At 43.3% G+C, this 27,993-nt stretch overlaps 1 protein-coding gene across 2 annotated transcripts in view; it reads left to right on the top strand.

The window, feature by feature from the left end:
• LOC141127245 (keratin, type II cytoskeletal 80-like) overlaps positions 1-27,993 on the top strand; it is a 94,074-nt gene that overhangs the window by 18,149 nt on the left and 47,932 nt on the right. For both annotated transcript variants that reach the window (XM_073613516.1, XM_073613517.1), the window contains exon 3: positions 683-743. In XM_073613516.1, the coding sequence (XP_073469617.1) occupies positions 683-743 (61 nt within the window). The remainder of the gene's footprint in view (positions 1-682; positions 744-27,993) is intronic.

The following is a 27,993-nucleotide window of genomic DNA, read 5'->3' as shown; positions in this document are numbered from 1 at the left end:
GTTCCATCAAAAGGACTTTTGAATGTTCTATTTGGAAGCAGCTTTCCAACAACATGCAAAAAAATATAGATTCTCCTCTCATACAGTATTAAATGCACATCCACTATTCAGTGCACACCAAGTAAAATTGTTGGGCAAGTATTCGATAAAAAGCCAAGGTAGATGTTTTTACATATCTGCACAGTAGGGAAAAATAGACAACCAGAAAATTTGTTTAAAAGCTGTTTGTTAAAAAGCTGTTTAAAAAGTCAGATGGTCAGTTCTCTCTTTATAAAAGTACTAAGAGCAATTATGCTCCATGTATTGAATTGTATTGTAACTGTGCTGTCTGCCCTCATGTTGTAAAAAGCTGCATAAACTGTTGGCGCTATATAAATCCTGTATAATAATAATGAGAATGTACTAAAGGACGCCAGGTGTCTCAGAACAGAGGCTGCAGCAGAACCTTTCAGTAAAATAAGCCATAACAGCTGACATGGTGCTGATATCATTACATTATCCAGGACATCCCCACTTCATCAGGGTCCAGCAGGAATAGCTACAACACCTTTCCAACAGAAAGTTTGCCAGTCTTACATACTACTTTATATAGCCCAAAATGTAATGAATCCCTAGACCACCAATATATCACCATAGGGCAACTAGCCTGTATATCTCTTAATATACCATCTGTCTTCCCTAGGTATGAAGATGAGTTCAATCTACGCACAGACATGGAATATGCATTTGTAGGACTGAAGAAGGTAAGAGTGATGTCATGCATCTAATACATGTTTTGTTATAACGAGAGTATCCAGCATCCATCGACTCATCCAAAACTTATTTTATTAGATCAGCATAGAAACATACAGGACAACCTGCTAAGACGTTTCAGCTTGCTAGGGTCTTAGTTGTAGCTCCTAATAAAATAAGTTTTGGCATTGTGCAATCATGTTCTATAAGAGGATGAATGTCTGTGCTGTGAGCTATGAGAGGGTAGAGGAAGTGCAGTAGAAGGTGAGCTGTATGTTTTTCTTTTTTATTGAGGTCAGAGGAGCTGTTCATAGCAAATAGTCTGATGAGAGTGAACGTATAGGATCACTTGTTAAAACTACCATCTGATTGGTTGCTTTGGACAATATCTCATGCTAGCTTTTCCAACCTTAACTAGGGGAAAATGAATAAAAAGGACAAAATCACAGGTATAAACCTACCCCATCCACAGTAATGGCCAAATCTGACATATCTGGAGAGTCTATGTAGATGCATCCAACCCACTTTGAGTAGAGAACAAGCACTACTACTACTACTAACAGAAAAGGCAGAATGCAAACACCAAACAGCTGCAATCTCCAAATGGCTACCAAGCTGTCAGTCTGCACTGGTGTACAAGGTGTTTGATAGATATGTCATCTTAGTGCACTGCCAATATTATTGCAATATTATTATATTAATCCTGACAAAGATGCAAAACCTGTTTAACAAGTCACTGCTAGCATATGGGCTGTCTGAGTACCAGAAAACTTTTATACAGAGTAGCCAATGTACAAATTAAAAGGACATAAGGAGGAACTGGCACAAACTGATCTTTTGTTCCCAGTTTGTTTTCTCAAGTCATTTAAAACTAGTCCCCGAGAGATCTTTTAACTCTATAAAAGAAGCTGAAACTCATTAAATTGTTATAACCTGACCCAAATAGCTTTGTAGTGTGTCATCTACCTGTATGAGGAGCTGAGGTGACAAAGGTGGCCTTTTGCACAATTCCCTTCTGAGCACCCTTGAAAACTAAGACAGCGAGTGAATGGGCAATAGAATGGCACAAGTGTCAAGGTGCAAGATCTGGTGACTAGAACTCAGGAGCACTGCTATCAGATTTATAGAAGTACAGCACAGATTTGAGTCAGTAACAGATAGGCAGAACCAAGGCCAGGAACATGCAGAGATCAGCACTGTGCAGGCAATGAGGCAGTGGTGTAACTAGTATTTTCAGGGCCCCGGTGCAAGAAACCATGAAGGGCCCCCACCAGGGGCGTTGCTAGGTCTACAAAAGATATCGGGCTATAGCCTATAGCAGTGAAGTAAAGAAAGCATACTTGCCAACTGTCCCGAATTTCCCGGGATTTAGACCCTTTTCCCAATTTTATCGTTTCCCGGGAAATGTACAGGAAATTTGTTTTTTCCCGATTTTTTTTTTTTTCGCTATGTCACGCCTACAAACGCATGCCCCACCCCTGAATTATAAGACTTTATAAGAAATTAAAAATATACAGTTTTTTACAATGTTGGCAACTATGACATAGTCATATGCCGCGTACACACGATCGGATATTTCTGACAACAAATGTTCTTGTTGTCGGAAATTCCGACCATGTATAGGATCCATCGGACATTTGCTATCGGAATTTCCGACAACACATGTTTGAGAGCTGGATCTCAAATTTTCCGACAAAATCCGTTCTCGTAAATTCCGAGCGTGTGTAGACAATTCCGACGCACCAAATTCCACGCATGCTCTGAATAAAGTATGAGATGGAAGTGCTCGGACTGGTAAAACTAGCGGTCATAATGGAGATAGCACATTCGTCACGCTGCAAATTTTTAAATCTTTTAATGCAGCGCATTCTCTTCTTCTTTATAATGCAAGAATAATGAAGTTGTTTTGCTGCTGATATTCACACAGAGTTTTGACAAACTGATTTCTTAATTATTTCTTGTGATCTCCTGAATAATTTTTTTTCGCCAGATCTCCAGAATAATGTTTTGAATTTTTTTTATAGTGATCTCCTTTTTTTTTATCAAGATCTCCCGTTTTTTTTTATTAATGTTTTTTTATTAGTGTTTTTTTCTGGCTGCCACTTACCCCCTCCACCTCCTGGCTGCCACTTTCCCCCACCACCTCCTGGCTGCCACTTTCCCCCACCACCTCCTGGCTGCCACTTTCCCCCGCCACCTCTTGGCTGCCACTTTCCACGGCATCCTCCTGGCTGAGACTTTCCTGTGTATGAAAATGGTACATAGTTTTAGTTTTTTGGTCATCAATCACACACAATTTTGAGCTCATGACTGTTGCAAATTGAATGTTAACAAATAGAAAAGACTATCCTTCTGACCCCAGCATTTTTCATTCTTGTCCCAAACATTTTTGGGACAAAAATCTATTGATATGTCTATTGATATGTAAACCACTTTGTTAAATCAGAAATTAGTGATCAATAATAGCATCTAGTTAACATCATTCATTTTGTGACAAGAAATATGTTGAACAATGCTATAGCTGGCTCAAGCTGGGCTCCTCCACTTCTACCTGGGTGGAAGGCCCAGGTTGTACGTCGGAAGCCTCATCTGAGGTGGAAGGAAGTGTGGAAGGAAGAGTGGAAGGAAGGGTTCAGAGTGATGGCTTGATTTCAGTCTGGTCTGACAAAAACTGCAGTTTCTCGTAGTACCACAGCCTGGAGACATAAACATCATCTGCTGCTGCTCCTGATCTCATGGAATCCTGGACCTTCTTGAGCTCCCTATTATATGTGCTCCTCAGGCCACCAATTTTGCACTTCAAATAGGGGATGGTTGCCGTGGGAATCACCGGCTTCACCAATTCCAGCAATTGATCCAGCGCTGCCTTCCTCTTTATTTTATCATTATAAAATGGGTGTTTCACCTGCCACAGACAGGGCAGCTCTCTGTATTTATCAATGAAGCTAGGGAGAGAGTCGTGATCGTTGAATCTATCCATTTTATCTGCAAGACACAACACAAGACAAACCCTAATGTCAGGCTAAACTCTCCTAATCTTATCCCAATATAGGCCTCAATCTCTAAGCAGTATAGGCCACTAACCGACAGAAAAGGGGACACTCAAAGGAGTACAGACGAAAGGGCTGCGCACCCCAAAAGATGCAAATGGAAAACAGAAAAAAAAACCCTGGCGGGGCTTTAATGCAGCCAATAGTGTAATATAATACAATTCAAAGTGGATGGATGGTCAAGGATAATTTTTATTAGTACAAAAAATATTAAATAATAAATTCTGACATTAAAAAGTCAGGACATGAACTGGTTACAAAATAGATAAAAAGCAATACCCATGGCATGGGGCAATGTGTAACAAAATAAAACCACAGGCAACAAGGATATAGTGGCACAAAGTTTAAATTTGTAGAATCCTGATGCGTTTCGACCCCAGTGGGTCTTCTTCAGAGGATAGATGTATAACAGCTGTAAGGATGTAAACATGCATCAAATAAATCTTTTCAAGTAAAACAGAACAGGTTCTTTTTATCTATATATACTTGAACAAATCCATATATTGTATCATTAACAGTCACGTTGATCTTAATGATTATAAACATCCATGGTGTAAGGGAGTTGCCCTCTCATATATCCTTCATTTCCCAAATGGTAGGCCGGTCTCATGGGATGCAGGTATCAAGTACGCATCACACATTAAATCAGGATCACACATTAAATAACCCCCAAGACTAGGAGGAGGGGCATACACTGCACCTGCGATGAGGTAACAAAATACTAAATTAAAATTGAAATTATAATTAAAAGTTCGAGCAAGGAGTTTTTCCCTCAAAGAAAACAATGAGGGGAAGTGGCATATTACAATGGCTTTTAAATTGTTGACCAGTATGGGTTGAGAGCGGGTCCATAAATGTTACACACAAAGAACAAAGTGAATAAAAAGAGGGAAAAGATACATGAGGAAAGAAGGGGGAGGGAAGGGAGAGAAAAAAAAAAAAGGGAAAGGGGGGAAGGACGGGGAAAGGAAGAACAGGAAGGACAGAAAGGAAAAGGGGAGTGAAGGAAAGGCAAAAAAGTGGAGAAAAGAAGGAGAAAAGAAAACGTGAGGAATAATGAGTGACTGGAGAAATAAGTGAGCAGGAAAAACACTCAGAAAAGGCAGTGCGACAAGGGTAACAAACAAAGACATGGACAACGAACAATATGTGTGTATATATGTATGAACTGGCTCCCATTCTAAACATAAACATCCTAAGAGGTAATAACGGTTATTGTGTGTGCTTGGTAGTGAGGTGCCAAGGAATCATCATGTGTGAAGGAAGCCCGGCCACAGGCCGGGGGGAGGGGGAAGGGAAAGAAGGAAGTGAAAAACACAAGTGAACTCATGTTGGAGTGAACCAAGAAAGAGGCAAACCCAAAAATCAAAACAAAACAAAACGATGCCACAAAAAACGTGAGAAATAAAGAGTGAGTGACACATGGTGGAAACAACAAATTACCTTAAATGTAAATCACAATGAATCGAATCGGAGTACCCGAAATTCTGAAAGGTTATAAGTGTATAAAGGTCAGAAGTTGATTAATGCAGGTAAAAAGGATGAGATGAACATGATGTGGACCACACATCAGAGGGGATGGTTAGGGAGTATATGTGTTCTTACCAATCAATATGTAGAGCTACAGCACATGAACATCCGGCGAGACCAGGCAGTATCACTAAGCCTCCCCTGCCGCCAGAGTAATTTATAATAACGCTGATTGCCTGGAAATGTCTCAGGTGCAGGCATTGTCCCCTCCCTTATCTGTTCCTCCAATGGGGGAAGAGAGCAGCGCATAGTGGCACTCACTGGGTGACCCCCCCCAGGCGTTCCGGAGGAGTAATCCTCCCGGATCCACCGTCACTTCCGCCGCAAGTGCGCAGGTGCCGTGACGTCACGCGCACTACGTTGCACGCGTGTGAGCACGGCGTCCGGAAGAGATCCGGAATGCCGCTGGCAGGAAAGAGGATGGTGCCCAATCCAGGTGCTGCCACCTGGTGGGCGTCTGGGGAGACGCAGGGCCCTTGCGTCTCCCCACCCTGCCAGTAAGTCATGCGTGACATGGTCCTGCCCCCAAGGGGAAGGCACGGCCAGCCTCAAAATGATAGCCAAAAGGTATCTATACCTAGGAGAGGGAAAGAAGGGAGAGAGAGGGAAAGTCCATGGGGGTTATTAACAAACTGTGATTGGATAATGAAACTTCTAAGTGTCAAGTACAAAACAACCTCTGTTGACTGTAGCATATATATATATATATATATATATATATATATATATATATATATATATATATATAGTTTACACAAAAGCACCGCCAGGCAACTCCCTTACACCATGGCTGTTTATAATCATTAAGATCAACGTGACTGGTAATGATACAATATATGGATTTGTTCATGTATATATAGATAAAAAGAATTTCCTGTTCTGTTTTACTTGAAAAGATTTCTTTGATGCATGTTTACATCCTTACAGCTGTTATACATCTATCCTCTGAAGAAGACCCACTGGGGTCGAAACGTGTCAGGATTCTACAAATTTAAACTTTGTGTCACTATAGCCTTGTTGCCTGTGGTTTTATTTTGTTACACATTGCCCCATGCCATGGGTATTGCTTTTTATCTATTTTGTACTCCAGTTCATGTCCTGACTTTTTAATGTCAGAATTTATTATTTAATATTTTTTGTACTAATAAAAATTATCCTTGACCATCCATCCACTTTGAATTATATTATATTACACTATTGGTTGCATTAAAGCCCCGCCAGGGTTTTTTTTCCCATTTTCCATAGGCCACTAACCACTGATGCCCCAAGTTTATTGTACCTTCGTTAGCACGATCGGCGCTTCCGCTACGTCATCCTCCGTTCACAGATCGTACGTACGACACAAGCGTGTTACGCTTTATATACACTGCGCATGAGTGAAACTCCACCTGCCCCTGACCTTCTTTCTAGTATATTTCCCACGCCTTCTCATTCGGCGCAGTGGGAGAGCACATGGCGGAGGCAGAGCAGGTGCATGAGAGTAGCAGCAACGACGAGGAAAGCCCGGAGCCACAAACGTCCCGATCCAGGAGATTTAAGGCCTCAAATATGTCCTTTGTTGAGATGATGGACATCTTGAAGAGGGCCGACTATGACGGGAAATATGGAACGTACAGAAACCCAAATATGAAAAAGGCCAAAATCATGACTAAAGTTGTAAAAAGTCTGAAGAAGAATTTTGGGGTACGACGATCCAAGGAGCAATTGAGGAAATGATGGTCAGACCTCAAGTTGAGGGAGCATGATCAGTACAGAAGAATCAAGAGAGTGCTGCAAAAAAGTAAGTATTTTGTTGTGTGTTCCTACTATTATTATTACGTTTGTGCTGCTCCATGTGCTTTTCTTTACTGCTGTACAGTTTAAAATGGCGTTTAAAATGGCAAGATTCAGGTTTGTGGGCACAGTAATCGTTCGTAGTAAACATTGTTTGTTCGCCCACTAATACAATGTTTTTGGCAGATGCAGGTTAACTACATTTCAAAAGTTAAAGAAAAAGAAATTGCGCTAGGTGCATAAAAATTAATGAATAGATAAAAAAGATTCCTGCTGCTGTGCACTATAACCCCGATATAAGGGCACAAAAAACAAAAACTAAAATATAAAGAGTGCAGCGCTGGATATGTGAAGTAAATAGTGAAGTTTGATAAACCAATTATTTAAATGGTGAAAAAGTGATTCAAAGTCAATATATCAAAATATATGTATATATATAGTAAATATTGTAAATATTTTAGAACGTAGAACGTAGACATTAAAATGGCGTTTAAAATGGCAAGATTCAGGTTTGTGGGCACAGTAATCGTTCGTAGTAAACATTGTTTGTTCGCCCACTAATACAATGTTTTTGGCAGATGCAGGTTAACTACATTTGTTCAGGCCTATTTGTATTAAAAGAAGTTTGTTGTTTGTAACTAGAATGAAATGCAAACTTGATTCAGTGTAAGGAGAGGACACTCAGCAGCTGTTTACACATCTGAACGCAGGAGCACGAGTGTGGGATAACAGAACACCCTTTTTAGGGTGTCCCACACAGGTGCTCCAGTGGATACTAGGGGTGTCTCCATGTGGGAAATTTACCAAAAAGTATTCCAGCTTGAAGAAAGGGAAAAAAATCATGTCTTCAGCTTGGAACTCTGCCAAAACAGACAATTGTACGACACTTCCAAGCAATGTTTCATATTACTATTTCTTGCCTCAAATATCTGTGTGCTAAGTATACCTTTTTTTTATTCACATAGGGGAGAAAAGACTCGGGACATCTGAGGACACCAGCGACCCCCAACCTCCTAAAGAAGGGGAAATCCCCACGCCACAACCTGACCACAGCAGGTCAGTTTTCTGAGACCACAGCTTCAGGTAATAGATGTATGCCTCCATATTTATAATACATGGTGTGTTTTTTTTATTTTAGGTGATGTGGATGTTGTGGAAGCAGAAACTCATTTCACCAGTGCAAGTTCACACGTCCTCATCGGGGAGATCATGGTGTGCAATCGTGATTTAGAAAAAATAAAGGAAAACATCAATGATGTTCAACAAAAAAATGAAGAACATCATTGATGTTTTAGGCAGAATCTAAAACACACAAAAATTGTACCGTTTTGGAATTTTTTATTGTAAATCAAGTCTTAAAGTATTATAAAAGCCAAATTTTGAAGATGCACACAGTGTGTCAACATGTGCTATCTGCCATCACAGGATATCAATGTACGCGTTTTGTGGGTGCAACCCCTTCCTCACAACTCAAGTAAGTGAGAGGAAGGGGTTGCACCCCCCGAAACACGTCCATTGATCCCCCATGATGGGAGTTAGCACATGTTGCCATTAGGCATGGGATCAGAAGGAAAATCCACATTTTGCCTCCCAATTTGTGTGCATCTTCAAAATGTGGCTTTTACAGGGGTGACATCACCCCATCTGATGTAGGCAAGATCAACACAGTTTGGACATACTCATGTCTGATATTGCCTTCAATTTTTCAAAGTTGAACTTTGTAAGTTCCTGAATTGTGTATGTTATTATGGTTTTAAACACGCTTGTTTAACCAAAAAAAGGCTATTTTTAATGTCAACCATAAAAATGTTATACACCAAAGATGTTGGTTTGTTCAAAAATCCTTTTCTAACACACATGTGAATAAGCACAGAGTAAAATGTTTTATACTCAACAATGTGTGGCTTCTTATTTCAATGCTCAATACCAGTTTTTGGAGTAAGTTGTTGGAGTTTACAGTGACAATGGGGGTATTTACTAAAGGCAAATCCACTTTGCACTACAAGTGCACTTTCAGTGCAGTTTCAGTGCACTTTCAAGTGCACTTGTAGTGCAAAGTGGATTTGCCTTTAGTAAATAACTCCCACAGTGCTCTAAAATTGGCACCAATCAGGCCATTTTAGGGACTCAAAAAAATGAATTCATGGTGATAAAAGATGAATATTTTTATCATTAATGCATTACATACATTAACAACAAAAACAATGTGTGTGTGTAGCAGACCCACAACATAATAGTTAGCTGAATTGTTAGCTGAAGAAGAGATTGTCACCTCATGTATCAAATAAATTACATTTGCACTATTGAAGAAAATGGCCAAAAAGAAAAGCCCATTGTAGAACCTAGGAGACAGATAAAAGATTACTGATTATGAGTATTTAAAGACAAAAGTATAAGGTCCACTTATTAGATTCCTCACCCCCTCTGATGGCCCATTGTAAAAATTTTAGGGGGGGGGATGTTTTAGACAGGTAACCCTTACACTATTGGCAGCCCACTGGACAGGTAAGAAGTGTCATAATACAAAAATATGAATACACACTGTACAAATTGGTCTCTGGAATAATGATCCCCAGAGCCTGGGGGGGGGCGATGCCTGTGGAGAACTTGATGTTCTGCAGACTTCTCCCCATCGCCAAGTACCGCAAGGTGGTGACTAGCCTTTGTTCCGGAGTCATGGCTTGCCACATGCAGGTGTCCTGCTTCGTAATATAAGGGGACAGCAAAGCCAACAGACAGTGAAAAACGGGGTCCGTCATCCGGAGATAATTCCTGAAATCATCAGGATTATTCTCCTGGATCTCCCGCAACAAAAGGCATGTGCGAGAATTGGTCACGCTGGAGCAACCAATTCTTTGTCCGTGAACTCCTCCTCCCCCTGTTCATGGACTGGGCTTGGGTCAAAGTAAGAACCCCAACACCAAGCCCCTGCATAGCATGAACTCTATGACGAGTACGTAGCTGCAACATGGCTTGAAAACGGTCGGCAGTCAGAACGAACTAACAGAACGAACTGAAAATTAGAAAGGCCTGAGAAGAGCGAGCTGAAAATCAGAAACGAGCGGACAAGAACGCGCTGAAAAACAGATATGAACTGACTACACGCACTGAAAAACAGATACGGACCCACAAGCACAAACTGAAGAGCAGTAACAAACTGAAAAGCACGAGGCTGAAAAGCGTGAATCGTCTCTCACCAAACTTCTACTAACACGAGATTAGCAGAAGGAGCCCAAAGGGTGGCTCACTGGCTATTGAACTTCCCTCTTATTGCGCAGCGTCGTACGTGTTGTACGTCAGCACGTTCTTGGTGATCGGAATTTCCGACAACTTGTGTATGCAAGACAAGTTTGAGCCAAATCCAAGGTTTGGTTGTGGGAAATTCCGATAGTCTGTACGCATATATATATATATATATATATATATATATATATATATATCGTTACATATCTAAGTGTAGATCCCCCCTCATTGCATCAGGGTCCCCAGAGAGCCTCCCCTTACATCAGGGTCCCCAGAGAGCCCCCCCTTACATCAGGGTCCCCAGAGAGCCCCTCCTCACTACAGGGTCCCCAGAGAGCCCCCCATTACATCAGGGTCCCCAGAGAGCCCCCCTTACATCAGGGTCCTCAGAGAGCCTCCCTTTACATCAGGTTCCCAAGAGAGCGTCCCCTTACATCAGGGTCATAGTTACATAGTTACATAGTTAGTAAGGTTGAATAAAGACACCAGTCCATCCAGTTCAACCTGAGTATGGGTGCGTGTCTACAATTGTCCCTATCCCTGTACATTGTGTCTCATTAAGATGCTCATCTATATTATTATTTATTTAAGGTACCCATATAGCGCCGTCAATTTACGCATCGCTCCACACATACATCGCACACTCACATCGGTCCCTACCCTCAAGGAGCCCACAATCCAAGGTCCCCAACTCACATTCATATACTAGGGCCAATTTTGGACAGAAGCCAATTAACCTACCAGCATGTCTTTGGATTGTGGGAGGAAACCGGAGTACCCGGAGGAAACCACAGGGAGAACATGCAAACTCCAGGCAGGTAGTGTCGTGGTTGGGATTCAAACCAGCGACCCTTTTTACTGCTAGGTGAGAGTGCTACCCACTACACCACTGTGCCGCTCTCTGGGGACCCTGATGTAAGGGGGGTTCTCTGGGTCCCCAGAGAGCCTCCCCTTACATCAGGGTCCCCAGAGAACCTCCCTTACATCCGGGTCCCTGGAGAGCCCCCCCTTACATCCGGGTCCCTGGAGAGCCCCCCCTTACATCCGGGTCCCCAGAGAGCCTCCCCTTACATCAGGGTCCCCAGAGAACCTCCCTTACATCCGGGTCCCTGGAGAGCCCCCCCTTACATCCGGGTCCCTGGAGAGCCCCCCCTTACATCCGGGTCCCCAGAGAGCCCCCCCTTACATCAGGGTCCCCAGAAAGCCCCCCCTTACATTAGGGTCCCCAGAGAGCCCCTCCTTACATCAGGGTCTCCAGAGAGCTTCTCTACTTACCCCCCACCTGGGATGAGGTGGGAGGGGGGGATCGGCAGCTCTATGGTGCCCGTGGACCGCGCGATCTCCCTGGGGCTAGTAGTTCTCCCGAGTGTATACAGTGTAGAAGGGAGAGGCCTCTGCCCCGAGCATGTATCAGCAAGAGTGTACAAGCAGAGCGACTCACTTGTACACTGAAGAGTGAAACTGATACATGCCCGGTCAGAGCCCCCTCACCTCTCCACTGTATAAACTCGGGAGGAGAACTACTAGCCCCAGGGAGATCCCGTGGCCACCATAGAGCTGCCGATCGTCGCCTGGAGATGCCGGGTCTTGCCCCCCCCAGCGGCAGAACACCAGGGCGCAGTCACAAGTGCGACTGCTGCGACCCTGAAAGTTTTGCCACTGCAACGAGGTACAAAGCCAGTGAGCAAAATCTTGGTCAGAAGTCCAGGCTGAATTCGGTAATGGAGGTATTCAGCAATCAATGACAGACAAAGAAAAGTCGAGCGATCTATCAACTTGGGTACAACCAGCCTTCTGGATTTTACATACGATTATTGCAAGCAGCTGCTATAGCCGCTAGCAATAGTCTGCTCTCATCAGGAGAACACAATGACTCTGTGGGAGAGATAACCCTGTCCCAGGCCTTTCAGTCTGGTATGGATTTTAAGGGGAACCCCCCCGCCAAACCCCCCCCCTCCCCTCCCAAAATCCATACCAGACCCTTATCCGAGTACGTAGCCCGGCAGGTCAGGAAAGGGGGTTGGGACGAGCGAGCGCCCCCCCTCCTGAACCGTACCAGGCTGCATGCCCTTAATATGGGGGGGGTGCTTTGGGGAAGGGGGGCCTTATGCCCCAAAGCACCTTGTCCCCATGTTGATGAGGACAAGGGCCTCTTCCCGACAACCCTGGCTGTTGGTTGTCAGGGTCTGCGGGTGGGGGACTTACCGGAATCTGGAAGCCCCCTTTAACAAGAGGGCTCCCAGATCCCGCCCCCCATGTAAATGAGAATCAGGTACATTGCACCCCTACCCATTCACCTAAAAAAAAAAGGTGTGGAAAAAAACGCACTGGTATGACATACGCTCCGACTTCGGGAGCATATGACGCATGACGTGTGTAAATCAATGATTCCCTATGAGAGCCATCTTAACTGGTGGGACACAAGACAGTCCAACTTTGAAAAAGGTTCCTGCACTACTTTGGTCCGACTTTGGTCCTACTTCAGCCCATTAAATATCATTGAAGTCAAATCAAAGTAGGATCCTCGTCCTAACCATCCGACTTGTGACATCCGACATGGTGATTACAGCAGCAGTAAAAGGAATTTATGTCACACTGGGATTGTTTTGATTGGTCAAAAGGCAAGTCGTACTATCTCAAAATCGGAGCAAAATCTTATCTTGTTCATTCAAGTCAAATGGACCGAGGCTGCAGGGCAAAGTAGGATGACAGTCGTACAACAGTCGTGTGGTACCAGTGCGAACCCAGCCTAATAACTCACTTGGTGTCTATGTCCATGGTGGACTTGTACACACATTTTTGGCCATGTGCATGTATTTTAACAGCTGACGTATTCCTGACACAGCATTAGGGTGATGTCAGACAGATATTTATGGGTGATGATCAGATCAGATAGAGAGGAAAGGCTGCTAGAGTAATCCTTTGAGCCACTAGCAGTCGGTAAGTCCAGGGTTACATACAGGGTTAGTACAGGGATTGAGCAGGTACCAAAACAAAGACAAAGGCGAAGTGAAAAAAAAAAGCCAGAGATCTAGACAGGCAGCAGTCAGATGAATAATGAGTCAGGAGGAAAAGAAAATTTAGCAACAGAGATATATTTAAAATTACTGTAATTGGGGAAAATTGCCAAGAATGGGCCACATTCCCACACTTTCAGACACATTAGAGCAGCCCTCAAAATTTCCACTGGCCCGCTCACATTTGGCAAGTGGATTTAAGCTGGGGGTGAGTGATGACAGGGCTGCATGACCAATAGTCCAATCTGTACCTACACGTAGTGCCCTGCTGCGATTGGCGGCCGAGGAGGAAAGGTGCGTCCCCAGGAAAAGTAGTCTGGTGAGCCACACACAAGCAGAGCAGTACACAGGTGCTCTCCCTACAATTCTCATCAAGCCATGGGAACTGACAGTATTACCTCTCTGAGCTTGGCTTCCCGCTCAGGCCGATGTAGCTGGAGAGCAGAGAGCAGGAAGGAATGAGTAAGCCGGAGGACTGTGATAATCACCACTCCGGGTGTTCCAGGTAGGCAGTGCAGCGCTCACCAAGAGTTGCCCTGACAAGAGAGTGGCAGCCTTCCAGTTTGTGCAGTTTTCTTCTCCTTGTGCCCTATTAAAATCTCCAGCAGTTCAGCCAGAGCAGTGCAGTGTGAGCAGATTGGTCTCAATTTGTGCTGTGTGGTGTCAATGGCTATGTGGGTGTGTGGAACGCAGCGCTGGACTGTACTCCCCCTGCTGTGCTGCAGCTCCTCTCCTCACTGCCAGACTGAATGAAAGTTGGAAGTGGGGACATGCAAGCGCTGAGCCACACACAGGGAGGAGGAGGCTTGTACATAGGAAGAGGGAGAGCAGAATTTGCAGAAGTAAAAAAGTCCATGTCCCTCTGATCTGCCCCAGTGCCCTGTCCCTCTGGTCTGCCCCCAGTGCCCTGTCCCTCTGGTCTGCCCCCAGTGCCCTGTCCCTCTGGTCTGCCCCCAGTGCCCTATCCCTCTGTTCTGCCCCAGGGCCCTGTCCCTCTGGTCTGCCCCAGGGCCCTGTCCCTCCTGGTCTGCCCCAGTGCCATGTCCCTCTGATCTGCCTCCAGTGCCCTGTCCCTCTGGTCTGCCCCCAGTGCCCTGTCCCTCCTGGTATGCCGAGGTTGCTATACCAACGGACGGAATGAATAGGAAGTGAACACTTAACCTCCGGACGTTTGAAGCTGATTGGACGGCGCACTCCTTAGGAGGAGGAGTGTATAGGTACAATTACATAGGTAGCTTACTATATAAAGGATAGACATACGGGCCTCCATTATCGCTGAGGATGTCCTGCTTAGGGATGATACGCGTGTGAGAAGACTTTATGACGTCACTGCAGCCACCTTATCCACCTATGTATTCCAACAATATTACATGCCATTCATCCTAGCACTGGGGTTACTGTTGGTAAAATTCCATTCTCTCACTGATCAGTCAACTCCGGTCATGTTGATTAGAAGACAGATTTATTACAAATGTATATACATAGGGATGAACTCCCACAGCAAGGAGCTCCATGCAGAGTCATACAGGAACCCTTTACACATGTCATTTTATAACAGTATTTGGCAAGCTACCATTGGCTAAGGCACACTGGTGACTTATGGTGCATCGTCAGCTTTATTGTCAAAAACAGTGCCCTTTCACAATATGGCCTAATATGGTAAACTTTTGCTAGTTCTTTAAATATTGTTGTAGGTGTTGGTCGGAACTAAGCAGATTGCATAAACAATAAGTCAGCGCCATTTTAGCTAGAAAAAAGCATATAAGGAACAAGGCAAATGTTGATATCACTTGTAATTCTTTAAATATTTCTTATCATTCCCTCCTCTGATATCTATATTTGCTTCCTCAATTTATTACTTCACTGCAGGTCAGTTCCACAACTGGGTTTTCAGACCTTAGCAAGTCCAGTCCATTTCCCAAACCAACCTTCAAGCCAATTTGTGAATGGATCATCAGTACCTGAGTTTTCCGCTAATTCATTCGATAAAGCTTTCAATCCTTCGAGGGCTCTAGTCACGGTTCCTCCAAGAGCTGTAATGTTAGAAATAAAGGTGCAACACATACTTCCAAACATTTTACAGACCCCTCCTCTTTCTGCTAGGACCATATCTAATGCCATCCTATTCTGCCATGCCGTCAGAGAGGTAGGGGCTAATTGCTCTGTCAATCTCTTAACTGCATCCCTGGTGTAGTTTACAAACCTTTGTTGGATATATATATATATATATATATATATATATATATATATATATATATATAGTTAATCCAGTCAACATTTCTTTTTTTTTTTTTTTACTGTCACCCACCAGAGAAGAGACTCAAATCCAGCTGCCACTCGGTTCCTAGCCTTAAACTCGCTGGGCACTCCACGCGGAACCCCAATCTCATCTAGGCAGATCTGGGGGTCAAAAGACCCCGCAGGAGAGGTGTCCCTTCTGCTCCTCCGGTGACCCGTCTTCCAAGGGGACTCTAACAGTAAGCGCAGAGGCATTTCCAGCTGTACCAGGGCACAATCCCCTCGGGAATTGGCTGGGATGCTCGCTCTGAGCCTCTTGTCTTCGCATAACCACCAGACGTCCGCCCTCTGGGTGTCGTCCTCAACCCAGTTGTCACCCTCTCCCTTTACTATTTTGTTAATCCTCTCCATGCAGTAGTCATCCGGTAAAGACCCCAAATCTTTGCCACTCTCATTCCCCGGAAGTGCAAAGCAAGCAAAGTTGCCACGGTATGCCGTGACAGCAGGGGGTATCCGAGGTCTCTGAACCTGGGGAAACAATAAACTTAATGTGTGACAGGGAGTGTTGGTGTCAGGTTTGTATGTTTTTTGATATAGCTTTAGCATACACTCTAAACCATCTAGATCTGTATTGTTATTTAAGGGAAAAGGCACTGTAGCCAGCTGGGGTCTGGCCCCTGCACAGACCAAGCAGTTCTCTTTTTTAAGGGTGTTAGCAGTATATATTAACCATTCAAGCCATTCATTCTTATCCTGGTATCCTGTTTCTAATGTTATAGCTTCTTCCGCTGTGAGATTGGTGAATCTCACTGTGGATCCTAATACCTCTACTTTAAGTCGGTCCTCATTATCTAATTCTTTCTTCTTGTTTGTCTCATTCTTTGGTTTGACTTCAAGAAAGAATTTTCCCAAAGGGTCAGTTCCTGATATCCAAGCTCCTATACGATATAACCTCTGATCCGCTAGTTTTAGGTCCTTCAGGGAAATCAATAATATATTGCAATTCTTTGATTCTGTACAGGGAGAGTGGACCGCTTTAGTTATGGTTAATCTATTTTTTAAATCTCCTGCTGCTGGGATCTCATATCCCCAATTCCTGGGCTGCAGTTGTCCACATGACTGAATCCCAAGTAGTACACCCGGTAGTTCCAGCCAGGTAGCACACGTATTTATCTGCCCAGGTCAGCTTGCTTGCTTCTACCTTATCTCCACAATCTGTCATCTGGCAGAAATCCACCTGTATAGTACTGGTGGTTCTTTCAACAAAGGTGAGGTTCAATGCTCTTCCTGTCTCTTCCCAATTGATTGGTTCCACTATCCTCCCGTGTCTCCTCCCTCCCCGTATAGAGGCCTCTCCTAGAGTCACCAATACTCCCACGAGGAACAAAATCCCTACCATCCTATCTGAAGTGAGGGGGGCCTAGATAGGGCCTTTTCTTCACCAAGGTTGAGACAAGCAGACCTTTTATCTGCCTCCCTTTGTAGTTGGACTTTCCCCCTCCTTCAGTCTCTCTGTCCCTACTCTGCCTATATTTACCTTTTTTACAGTGGGATTGGTGAATCCAGATAGTCCTTTCAGTAATTCTTACTGCAGTGGGAGTAGTAAGGAGTACTTGATATGGCCCGTCCCACTTAGGGGAGTGCCAATGCTTCTTTCTGATCACCTTGATGAGCACCCGATTTGTACTTTGTCTTCTCCTATGGGCTCTCCTTCTGGAATGGAACACTCTTGGTTAATTTGTTTCCGTTTTAATAACCTTGACATGTATTCTGCTAAGGTTCTCTCCCCTTCCTCTGTGTGGGTTTTATTTGGTAATAAAGGTATTTTATAAGGTCTACCATACATCATTTCAAATGGACTCAGCCCCTCTTTAGTGAGGGTGATATGCATGCTTAAAATAGCTAGTGGGAGACAGTACATCCAATTTTTTCCCTGTCTCTTCCATAGCCTTTTTTAGCTTGCTCTTTAATATCCCATTATGTCTTTCTACGAGCCCTGCTGACTGAGGGTGATATGCACAGTCGTTCTTTTACTTCTATACCCATCACTTCTGTTAGGTGTTTTATAGTCTGATTTACAAAATGTGGACCATTATCGCTATAAATCTTCTCTGGTATCCCAAATCATGAAATGATATCTTTTAGTAAGGCTTTGAATACTGTTAAGGCGCCAGCACTATATCTCTACCCATGTGGTCAATGCATCAATGATTTCCAAACAATATTTCTTCCTTTTCACATTTGTCTAATTCAATAAAATCCATGCAAATGTGTTGGAATGGATATTGCGGTGTGGGGAACTTCCCTTTCCGTGGTCTTATGCCTCCCTGAGCATTGTGTCTTGCACATATAATGCATAGAGAACAAAAAGACAAAAAGATTTTTTTTAGTAGTTTGTGAAACCATAGGCTGTACATACCTTATTTAACATTTCAGTCATCCCCCTGTTTGACACATAAGTTACTCCATGTGTCAATACTGCTGCATACCTAAATAAGGATTTTGGCAATACCAGCTTTCCTTCAGGTGATGTGTAGATGTTATCTATTATTGTGCAACCTTTTGTTTTCCGATATTGTTTCTCCTCAGGGGATATATTCTGCTGTATATCAGTAAGGACTGTATGATCTATCTCTATGATTTCCTGTTCTGTCATGTGTCACTTCTGCATATCCAGTTACACTTGTGCCATCTGGATTTTTCGTACTGGAGCCATCAACAAAAAGTGTCATGTCAGGGTTAGATAATGGTACATCTTTCCAATCACTCCATGGCAGTACCTTTTCAGTGATGGCAGCAGTACAGTCATGTTTATGACCATCAGTAGGAAGTGGTATTAGTGTGGATGGGTTTAATGTAGTACATCTCTGTATTGTTAAGTGAGGTTGTGTCAAAAGTATTGTCATACAGGAAAGGTGTCGTGCTGGGCTCAAATTTATGGACCAATGGGGCGCGGTCAGTATTGAATACCCAGAAATCCAAGCTCTACAAAAATTTGTCATGCCCAAAAAAAACATAATTTGTTTCTTTGTTTCTGGCTTCGGCACCTGGTGGAGGGCTCCAATTCTCTCCTCATCCAGGTGTCGACCTTCTTTTGAGATATTATACCCTAAGTATTTAACCTGCTGTTGCCACAACTGGGGTTTAGTTTTATTTACCTTATGCCCTTGGTATAACTGCCTGGTTAACAGCTTGTAAATCCTGTACTATTCTATTGCAGGGGCTATACCCTCCTCTGCTTCCTTCTTAAGGGGGTATCTCCTTCATCACCTTGCACAAATACTTTTGCTTTCACATTGTTTTTTCCATCACTTTCAAATACTTCTCAGAATGATTAACATATTGCAAAACATCTAAAACTGATGCAGTTCAGTAAGTAACCAAGTTTTTAACAATGTAATCCTTATGGTCCTGTTTTAATCCATTAACAAAAGCTATCTTTAGCTGTTGTTGATATGCACTATTCAAATCCTCAGCTTTGGGGAGCCCAGAGAACACTTTAAAAACTTCTCGTAGTTTATTTAGATAATCACTGACACTTTCCTTGTCTTCCTTTACAGTCATATTAATCTTTTGCCAGTCAGTTCGTTATACCCATCGGAGATTGCATCTCTGATAGAAGGCAGTCAACCTGTCTGTCAAATCTTTGCTATCAAGGGCCTCTTTGTTGAGGGGGCACTGTGGCTACACAGGGGTCCCAATTTCCCTTTACTGATGCCCAATCTGATCCTAGAACCCTCCTTAAAGCCCTTTCCACTTCGACCCCGTTTAGCCTATAACTGTTCCTCAGACCTTCCATATTTTCAATGATTTCTGGGGCCCCAAACTTAGGATGTTTAATATGCTCAGTAGCCTTCTGCACGTCACTCTCAGTCCATGGTTTAAAAACAGTCATAGTTAGGGGCTGACCGTTTTGTCTGCCTCTTTGTCCACTAGGGGCAATTGGGCTTGGCATTTCTCTTTTGTTCTCCTTATTCCGCCATTTCTAATCTTTTACTTCTTCTTTTTTTTTTTTTTTTTTTTTTGGGTCCTAACAATTTAAGCTTATCCACCAACTCCTGACACCCTTTCACAGTTAGTTTACCATTGAATCCCAACTTCCTTTCCCACTTAGCACAATATTTAACAGATTTTGGTTATTTGCTATGTATACATTTCTTATCTCCTTCTAACTAACTATTCCCCATGTCTCTGTTTTTTTTTTTCCTTGAGTTTAGAATACAAGACTGGTAATTCTACTCTCGAACTTTGCCAAAATCTATATAAAACAGCAAACAAAGTCCAAACTCTCCAAACAGGAAATAAACATTATATATATAGTTGGTCAAAACAAACAGTATTCTTAACGTTCTGATCAGAATTTTTTTTTTTACACACACACAAAAGAGGAAGTGCACTTAGGTGTTCGTGGGGGGGGGAAGGAGTGAGTGAGTCCAGTTTTTTTTTTTTTTTTTTTTTAACCACAAGTTTGCAGCCAGACAGATCATAAAGCAGGCCTTATATCAACCTGTAAACCACCAGACTAGCAACCCTTGGATCACAGTAAAGCAAAAATATAAGACTCCCCACACAAAGTTAGCAGTAATGTTAAACATGAAGAGGAAAGAGCGAGAGTTAGTCTCATGATTTAACAAATGCAGCAAAAGGAACAGTGCAGGAAATATTGCTCTCGAGAGAAAAAGAGAAAAACGATCGATCTATGGGCTAAGTGTTTCTGATCAAGTTAGATTGATTCCTGCTCGTACATTCACTTCCTTTTTGTCCCAACCACTACTCAGTTAGAAAAAAACCCTGAAATGGCCACTGTGACTCTCTGTAATCTATCCATATTACGAGTAGTCACTATTCACAACAATTATCAATCATCTATCATCTTTCGGTACCTTAAATTTTTTTAATCTGTCTTAGACAGCGGGCTACGTCTATTTACCATAGGCAACGTCCCCAAGTGCCTCTGTCTTCGGCCCCTGTGTCACTTAATCAACTTACAGTGCCGGAATACTTAATAAAAACCCAAATCACCTCAAGTAGAAGAGAAAAGAAAAGAAGAGAAAAGAAAAAAAATCTGTCTTACCTTTCACAGACTCGGAGGACTGGATCAGAAGTCCAGGAGTAGAAGTCAGGTGTGGATCCCGGAACCGACCAGCCTCTTTTTACCACTTAACTTGAGTGGGAGGACCTAGGTCTCGGCGAGAGGGAGTCTGATACTCACCGATATTTTGGACGGAACCGTTCGATCCACCACCTAATCCTTACTTCCGGCTCGAAAGGACCATGATGTTGGTAAAATTCCATTCTCTCACTGATCACTCCGGTCATGTTGATTAGAAGACAGATTTATTACAAATGTATATACATAGGGATGAACTCTCACAGCAAGGAGCTCCGTGCAGAGTCATATAGGAACCCTTTACACATGTCATTTTATAACAGTATTTGGCAAGCTACCATTGGCTAAGGCACACTTGTGACTCATGGTGCATCGTCAGCTTTATTGTCAAAAACAGTGCCCTTTCACAATATGGCCTAATATGGTAAACTTTTGCTAGTTCTTTAAATATTGTTGTAGGTGTTGGTCGAAACTAAGCAGATTGCATAAACAATAAGTCAGCGCCATTTTAACTAGACAAAAGCATATAAGGAACAAGGCAAATGTTGATATCACTTGTAATTCTTTAAATATTTCTTATCAGTTACAGTGCTTTTTATGTGAGTACCTGATTTTTATGAATAAAAAGAAAGTATTTTAGCCACACAGTGTGCACTATATATTTTTTCATTGGTTCTTTAATGGTACTACGGTTGGAATTTAAGAGTGACAACGTGCGCTTGTTAAAAATGGTTGGACATCGTATCTTATTCATCTGTACATTCAAGCTTCCATCTGTGACCACCGTAAGTGGCAAATGCCTATTTGACCCATCTGTTAGCTCAGGAACACCCTTTTCACTGCTGAGGAGATCTTAATATGTCAACTTTTATATCCATCTTTTATACCAAAGGGGACTTTTTAACATCTTATGCTATGAGCAATCCGTTATTTTGTTTCTGTATATATTCTTAGCGCTGCACTGTTATTTACCTATTACATGGTCTGCCCCAGTGCCATGTCCCTCTGATCTTCCCCCAGTGCCCTGTCTCACTGGTCTGTCCCCAGTGCCCTGTCCCTCGGGTCTGCCCCCAGTGCCCTGTCCCATATTGTTAAAGTTGTTGTTGGTAATATTTAATTGTGTGACACTGTTTAGTTATGCAACTAAATCAAAAACGTAAATGTACCCATCTCACCTGTTTATTTTCACCTGTTAAAGTGAGAATAATAAACAAACAACTCAAAATTTACAAATAAACATTTCTGACATTTAAAAAAAACAATCAGTGATCAATATAGCCACCCTTCTTTTCGATAACAGTCAAAAGCCTTCCATTCATGTCAGTTTCTTGATCTGTTGATCTGTTGACAATCAACTTTTTGTGCAGCAGCAACCACAGCCTCCCAGACACTCTTCAGAGAGGTGTTCTATTTTCCTTCACTGTAAGGCCCCTTTCACACTGGGCGGTGGGGTCGTCGGCGGTAAAACAGCGCTGTTTTACCGTCGTTTTTGCGGCTGTATTTGCCCGCTAGCGGTGTGGTTTTAACCCCCCGCTGGCGGCCGAAAAAGGGTTAAACCCACTCGTACAGCGCGGCTATAGCCGTGGTATTACCGTGGTATGACCGCGCTGTCCCATTGATTTCAATGGGAAGGAGCGGTTTAGGAGCAGTGAACACACCGCTCCTTCACCGCTCCAAAGATGCGGCTCGCTGGACTTTTTTTTTACCGTCCTGCCAGCGCACCGCTTCAGTGTGAAAGCCCTCGGGCTTTCACACTGAACAAACAGCGGAGGCTGTTTAGGGGCGGTTTGCAGGCGGCATTTTTAGCGCAATAACGCCTGCAAACCGCCCCAGTGTGAAAGAGGCCTAAATCTCCCGTTTAAGAAGGGCCCACAAGTTCTCAATAGGGTTTAGGTCAGGGGAGAAAGGGGGCCTTCATCTTTAAGGCCATTACTGGCTAGTAATGCAGTGGAGTACTTTGATGCATGCAATGGAGCATTGTCCTGAATAAAAATCATGGTGTTCTTGAAAGATGCAGATTTTTTCCTGTACCATTGCTGGAAGAAAGTGTCTTCTAAAAACTGGCAGTAGGTTTGGGGGCTGATTTTGAGTCCACCTTCAACCTGAAAAGGTCCAACTAGCTCATCTTTAATAATACCAGCCCATACTAGTACCCCACCTCCACCTTGCTGGCATCTGAGTGGAAGTGGAGCTCTGTGCCCGCTACTAATCAAGCCACAGGCCCATCCATCTGGTCCATGAAGAGTCACTCTCATCTCATCAGTCCATAACACCTTTAAAAAAATCTGTCTTCAGATATTTCTTGGCCCAGTCTTGACATTTCAACTTATGTGTCTTGTTCAGTGGTGGTCGGGTTTCAGCCTCCCTTGCCTTGGCCATGTCTCTGAGCACTCTGGGAGAGAGTGCCTTCTGGGCACCCCAGGTAGGTTGCAGTTCTGGAATATAACAGCACTGGAGGATAATGGGTTCCTGGTAGCTTCTTGTTTGATTCTTCTCCAATCTTTGGCAGTTAATTTGCGTCTTTTTTTCTCAACACGTTTCTTGCGACCCTGTTGACTATTTGCAACAAAACATTCGATGGTTCTGTGATCATGCCCCAATATATTAGATATTTCAAGAGTGCTGCATCCCTCTAAAAGACTTTTTAAAATTTTTGACTTTTCTGAGCACTTAAAGTGATTGCAAGGCTTCATCTTTCTTTTTTTTTAAATAACAAACATGTCATACTTACCTCCACTGTGCAGCTCGTTTTGCACAGAGTGGCCCCGATCCTTGACTTCTAGGGACCCTAGGCGGCTCTCGCGGGTCCTCCTCTTATCAGAAAACCCCCTAGGAGAAGCGCTCTCCCTGGGGCGTTATCGCGCTTCCGAGTCCAGCATTTGCGTCCGCGGACACAAATGCTGGACTCGGCGCCCGCATCATAGGATTTGATTGACAGCAGCAGGAGCCAATGGCTGCGCTGCTATCAATCTATCCAATCAAGAGCTGGGACCCCAAGCAGAGAGGGAGAGTGCGTCTCTGCCGAGTGAATGAAGGGGCTCAGGTAAGTAAAACGGGGGTGCTGGGGGCCGGTCACTACCAGAAGTTTTTTCACCTTAATGCATAGGATGCATTAAGGTGAAAAAAAAGGGTTTACAACCCCTTTAAATCTCTTTTTTTGGCCCATTTTGCCTGAGGAAAAGAAACTGCCTAATAATTATGCACACCTCGATATAGGGTGTTAATCTCCTTAGGCCACACCCTCCCTCATTACACAAATACACATCACCTGATATCACCTGATATGCTTAAATCCAATAAGGATTCAAGTTTATACAGCTTGGAGTTAGAATATGCATAACAATGATGATTTGGTCAAAATATCCACTTGCCTAATAATTGACAAATTCCAAGGCATCAATAAATGTATAAGTTTTACTAATAATTCTTACAAATGCCTGAATGCTTTTACTTGCACACCCATCCCCTCCACCTGCTTGCTGATTGATGGACATGCTAAGGATATTTAGCAGCAACCCTGAACAGGAAAGAGATAAATCAATACTGTATCTGGCATTATTCATGTGGGTGATACTAGCAAAACCCAGTAAGCAAGATTTTGTTAATCTTTGAGTTTAATGCCCCGTACACATGGTCGGATTTTCCGACGGAAAATGTGTGATAGGACCTTGTTGTCGGAAATTCCGACCATGTGTAGGCTCCATCACACATTTTCCATCGGATTTTCCGACACACAAAGTTTGAGAGCAGGATATAAAATTTTCCGACAACAAAATCCGTTGTCGGAAATTCCGATCGTGTGTACACAAATCCGACGGACAAAGTGCCACGCATGCTCAGAATAAATAAAGAGATGAAAGCTATTGGCCACTGCCCCGTTTATAGTCCCGACGTACGTGTTTTAAGTCACCGCGTTCAGAATGATCGGATTTTTCGACAAGTTTGTGTGACCGTGTGTATGCAAGACAAGTTTGAGCCAACATCCGTCGGGAAAAATCCTAGGATTTTGTTGTCGGAATGTCCGAACAAAGTCCGACCGTGTGTACGGGGCATAAGCCAATTAGATCGCCCTCTGTTTGACTTTCAGCTATTTTTTGGCAGAGTTTCCTCAGGTGCATTTAATGCTGGGGCTTAAAACTTACTGGAAATAGTACTTCCTATGTACTTCTTCCTCCACAGGAGACCAGATGGTACCTTAGCGATAATGTAAGCAGCCAGATTTTTGGTTGGTTGTTTGATTTTGGCAACAAAATTTGATACAAAATACTTATATTATTTTTGGCCCACTCCGCTGACTTAACAGAGCCCACCTTTTCCATAGATGCATACTTACCAAGATCTCACGCCCGTGGCCCCCGGCGATTGTTTAAATTGTCTCTCTACATATCCTTGCTGGGAGCTGGAGGTAGAGGAGCCCCATAGAGGTTTATGGAGCTCCAGTGCGCAGGCATTGCCAGGAGAAGGAGACAGAAGACTTTTGGTGTGGGATTTAAACAATCCACAGAGACTTCAGGCATCACATCTCAGTAAGTATACACAGGTCTTTTTTTCAGCTGGAACTTGGTTCCACCACCTCTGGCTCAGGCCCGCTGCTCCCTGCTCACCACTATCACTTTTAAACACAGAAATCCGGCTTCTATGTTCACAAGTGGCAGCTTGTCTCCCAATGGCTCCCACAGATATGATCTCGAGTGACTCCAACTGAGTGCAGGATGGTGAGAAGGGAGATGCAGGTGCCCGGTGTGCAATGCACTCCCACTGGATGATCTCCCTGCAAGTGAGGAGGCAGAGCCACCTACAGTGTGCAGGGAGGTACTAGAGGCAGCAGGGTGCTTCAGCATAATACAGCAACACAAGTAAGACATGTGGAAGATGGTGGAGCTTTTAGGGTGGGAGGGAGAAGATGAGGGCAGTGGAAGGGGAGATGCATACAGAGGTCAGAGCTAAAGAGGGGTGAAAGCAAGATGTGGATGGGAGGTGCAGAGGTAAGCAGCTGTGGAAGAAGGCTGAACTCTGCACACTGTTTGCAGCGCACCTCTGAATTCTGCACTATGTACATAGCATCCGCTGAACTCTTCAAGTAGCGCACCTCTGAACTCTGCATTCTGTATGTAATGCACTCCCAGTATAAGATCCTTCCACTGTTGGTGAAATTGTATGTGTGGGAGGGAAGGGAGTCGTCTACTGTTGAGTTCCTGCACCTATTTTCTGAGAAAAAAAGCCCTGAGTATACATCTTCAGAGGGGGGAGGTGGGCTCTGTTAGATGAGTGTAGGGGGAAAAAAAGACTAACTGCAATTTGTATGAAAGTGTGCCAATTCTTTATGTTAAGCAGACCATGGCAAAATTTTGTTTAACAGGAAAAAAAAAACTATGGAATTCACAATAAGTATGCTAAAATCTAATTTTAGGAATTCTAGTGCAAAGAAGCGAGCACAGGGATCCTCAATAGCTAATATTTGGAGGTACCTGACTAGCAGATGTAACTACTGTTTGTAGTGCAAATCCATTTGAACAACATAATGTGTAACAAGTTTCACTTTCAAAAAAAAAATCTAAGTTTATCTAACAATCATTCAATTCAAATGAGGATATGCTAAAAGACAAAGCATGGAGTGCCTTTTGTTTTCAAATGATCACAAAAATGTAAAAAAAAACATTAGCCTTTTTAAAGCTGAACTTTGAGATAAGTAAATATCACTTAAGCAAAAGAAGCATGTGCATTCCTAAAGTGGTTGTAAACTTTCACATATACCCAGTGAAGTGCACAGCTTCAGATGATACACACAGATGAAACAAATCATCCTATGTAAGTTTTACTTGTTTATCTGCAGCCCTCTCTTCCCTACACCCCTTCAAAAGGGCAGAAAAGTGTTAAAATCCTTCTCCATCTGTAGGTATTACAGAGGAGGGGGTGGAGAGGCTGCAGTTACAGTGTGAGAGAGCTGACTGAAGGAAAGGAACACCCCCCCCCCCCCCCCCCCACATACACACACACACACACACACAGCAGAAGAACTGTGTTGTGAACAGACAAGCTGTTTGTTGAGCTCCCTCTCCAACACAAATGTATCTCATGTGTTGGGAAAACCTTTTAGAAGTGACTCATGCTGATAACAGAGGAACTAAGCACCAGAGAGAAACAACATTTTGGAGAGAGATAAGTAAACACTACAGATATGTGCTTTCCTCAGATTCCAAGACTGAAGTTTACAACCACTTTAAGCCTGGTACGCACCAGAAGTTTTTTTTTTTTGTTTGTTCAACCCAGCGAATCGAACAAAAAAACATATGTAGCACTCACTCACCCCCCCCCCCCCATAGGAGCTGCTGATGAATGTTTAATCCTGTACTCTGCCTATCAACCCCAAGACTCAACCCCTCTTGCACACCTGTATAGTGATGTTAGTGTGAGACCTAACAGTAAGGAGAAACACAGTAATGGTACACCACACATTATATTTACCGTATCCTTGGAACCCGTCACTTCACTGGTTGCAGTAATAGATATAGTCTCACACCAAATGTACATTAACCACGTAAGAAGTTTACTGAGAAGATAGTTAGCACAATAAACAATGTGATAACTTATGGATATGGAGAATCAATATGAACAGGGAACGAATGATTCAATAACCAATATAAAGATGTGCATGCAGACAGGCGCACAGTAAGACAGACGCTCAATACCCTCAAATACTTATACCGAACGCCTTGCCACTGACCTCCAAGCATGCGCACCAAATCTGCAATAACTGTTATGAGCACACAGTAGTACAACACAATAAATATATCTTATGCTCAAGGTCTTCCCCTAGATTGCAATGCAATGTTCTCAATGCAAGGAGCTTTGTGAAAGATTATAGAAGTCTCTTGTCTTCTTTCTTCAGCTAGCTCAAGGTATTAAACTGCGGTATTTGTAAATCCAGCAGAGAGACAAGTAGACAGAAGACTGTAGATTGAATAATGCATTAATAGTTGTGTACTTGTGACAAAAGGCACTTGTAATAATTCCTCCTTAGCGGTGGATGTGTTGCAACATTAACTTCACAGCACATGGAGAGCAATCATGCGGTTCCGCTGTATGCAGGCTATATGTAAGTGAGAATACTTCTGTGGGACTACAAGTGCCACCAGCAGTCTGTAGCTATGTAACACGGGAACCCTTTAGAAATCTTGGATCAGTCCATCCGCACGCTGCTCCAGCTGACTGTGCTCTGGAGCTCCTCAGAGGCCAAACGATTCTTAGTTACATAGTTACATAGTAGGTGAGGTTGAAAAAAGACACAAGTCGATCAAGT

Source organism: Aquarana catesbeiana, linkage group LG02 (assembly GCF_042186555.1).
Source record: "Aquarana catesbeiana isolate 2022-GZ linkage group LG02, ASM4218655v1, whole genome shotgun sequence".
NCBI lineage: Eukaryota > Metazoa > Chordata > Amphibia > Anura > Ranidae > Aquarana > Aquarana catesbeiana.
Note: the sequence above shows the minus strand (reverse complement) of the source record. Positions and strands in the feature narration are given on the sequence as shown.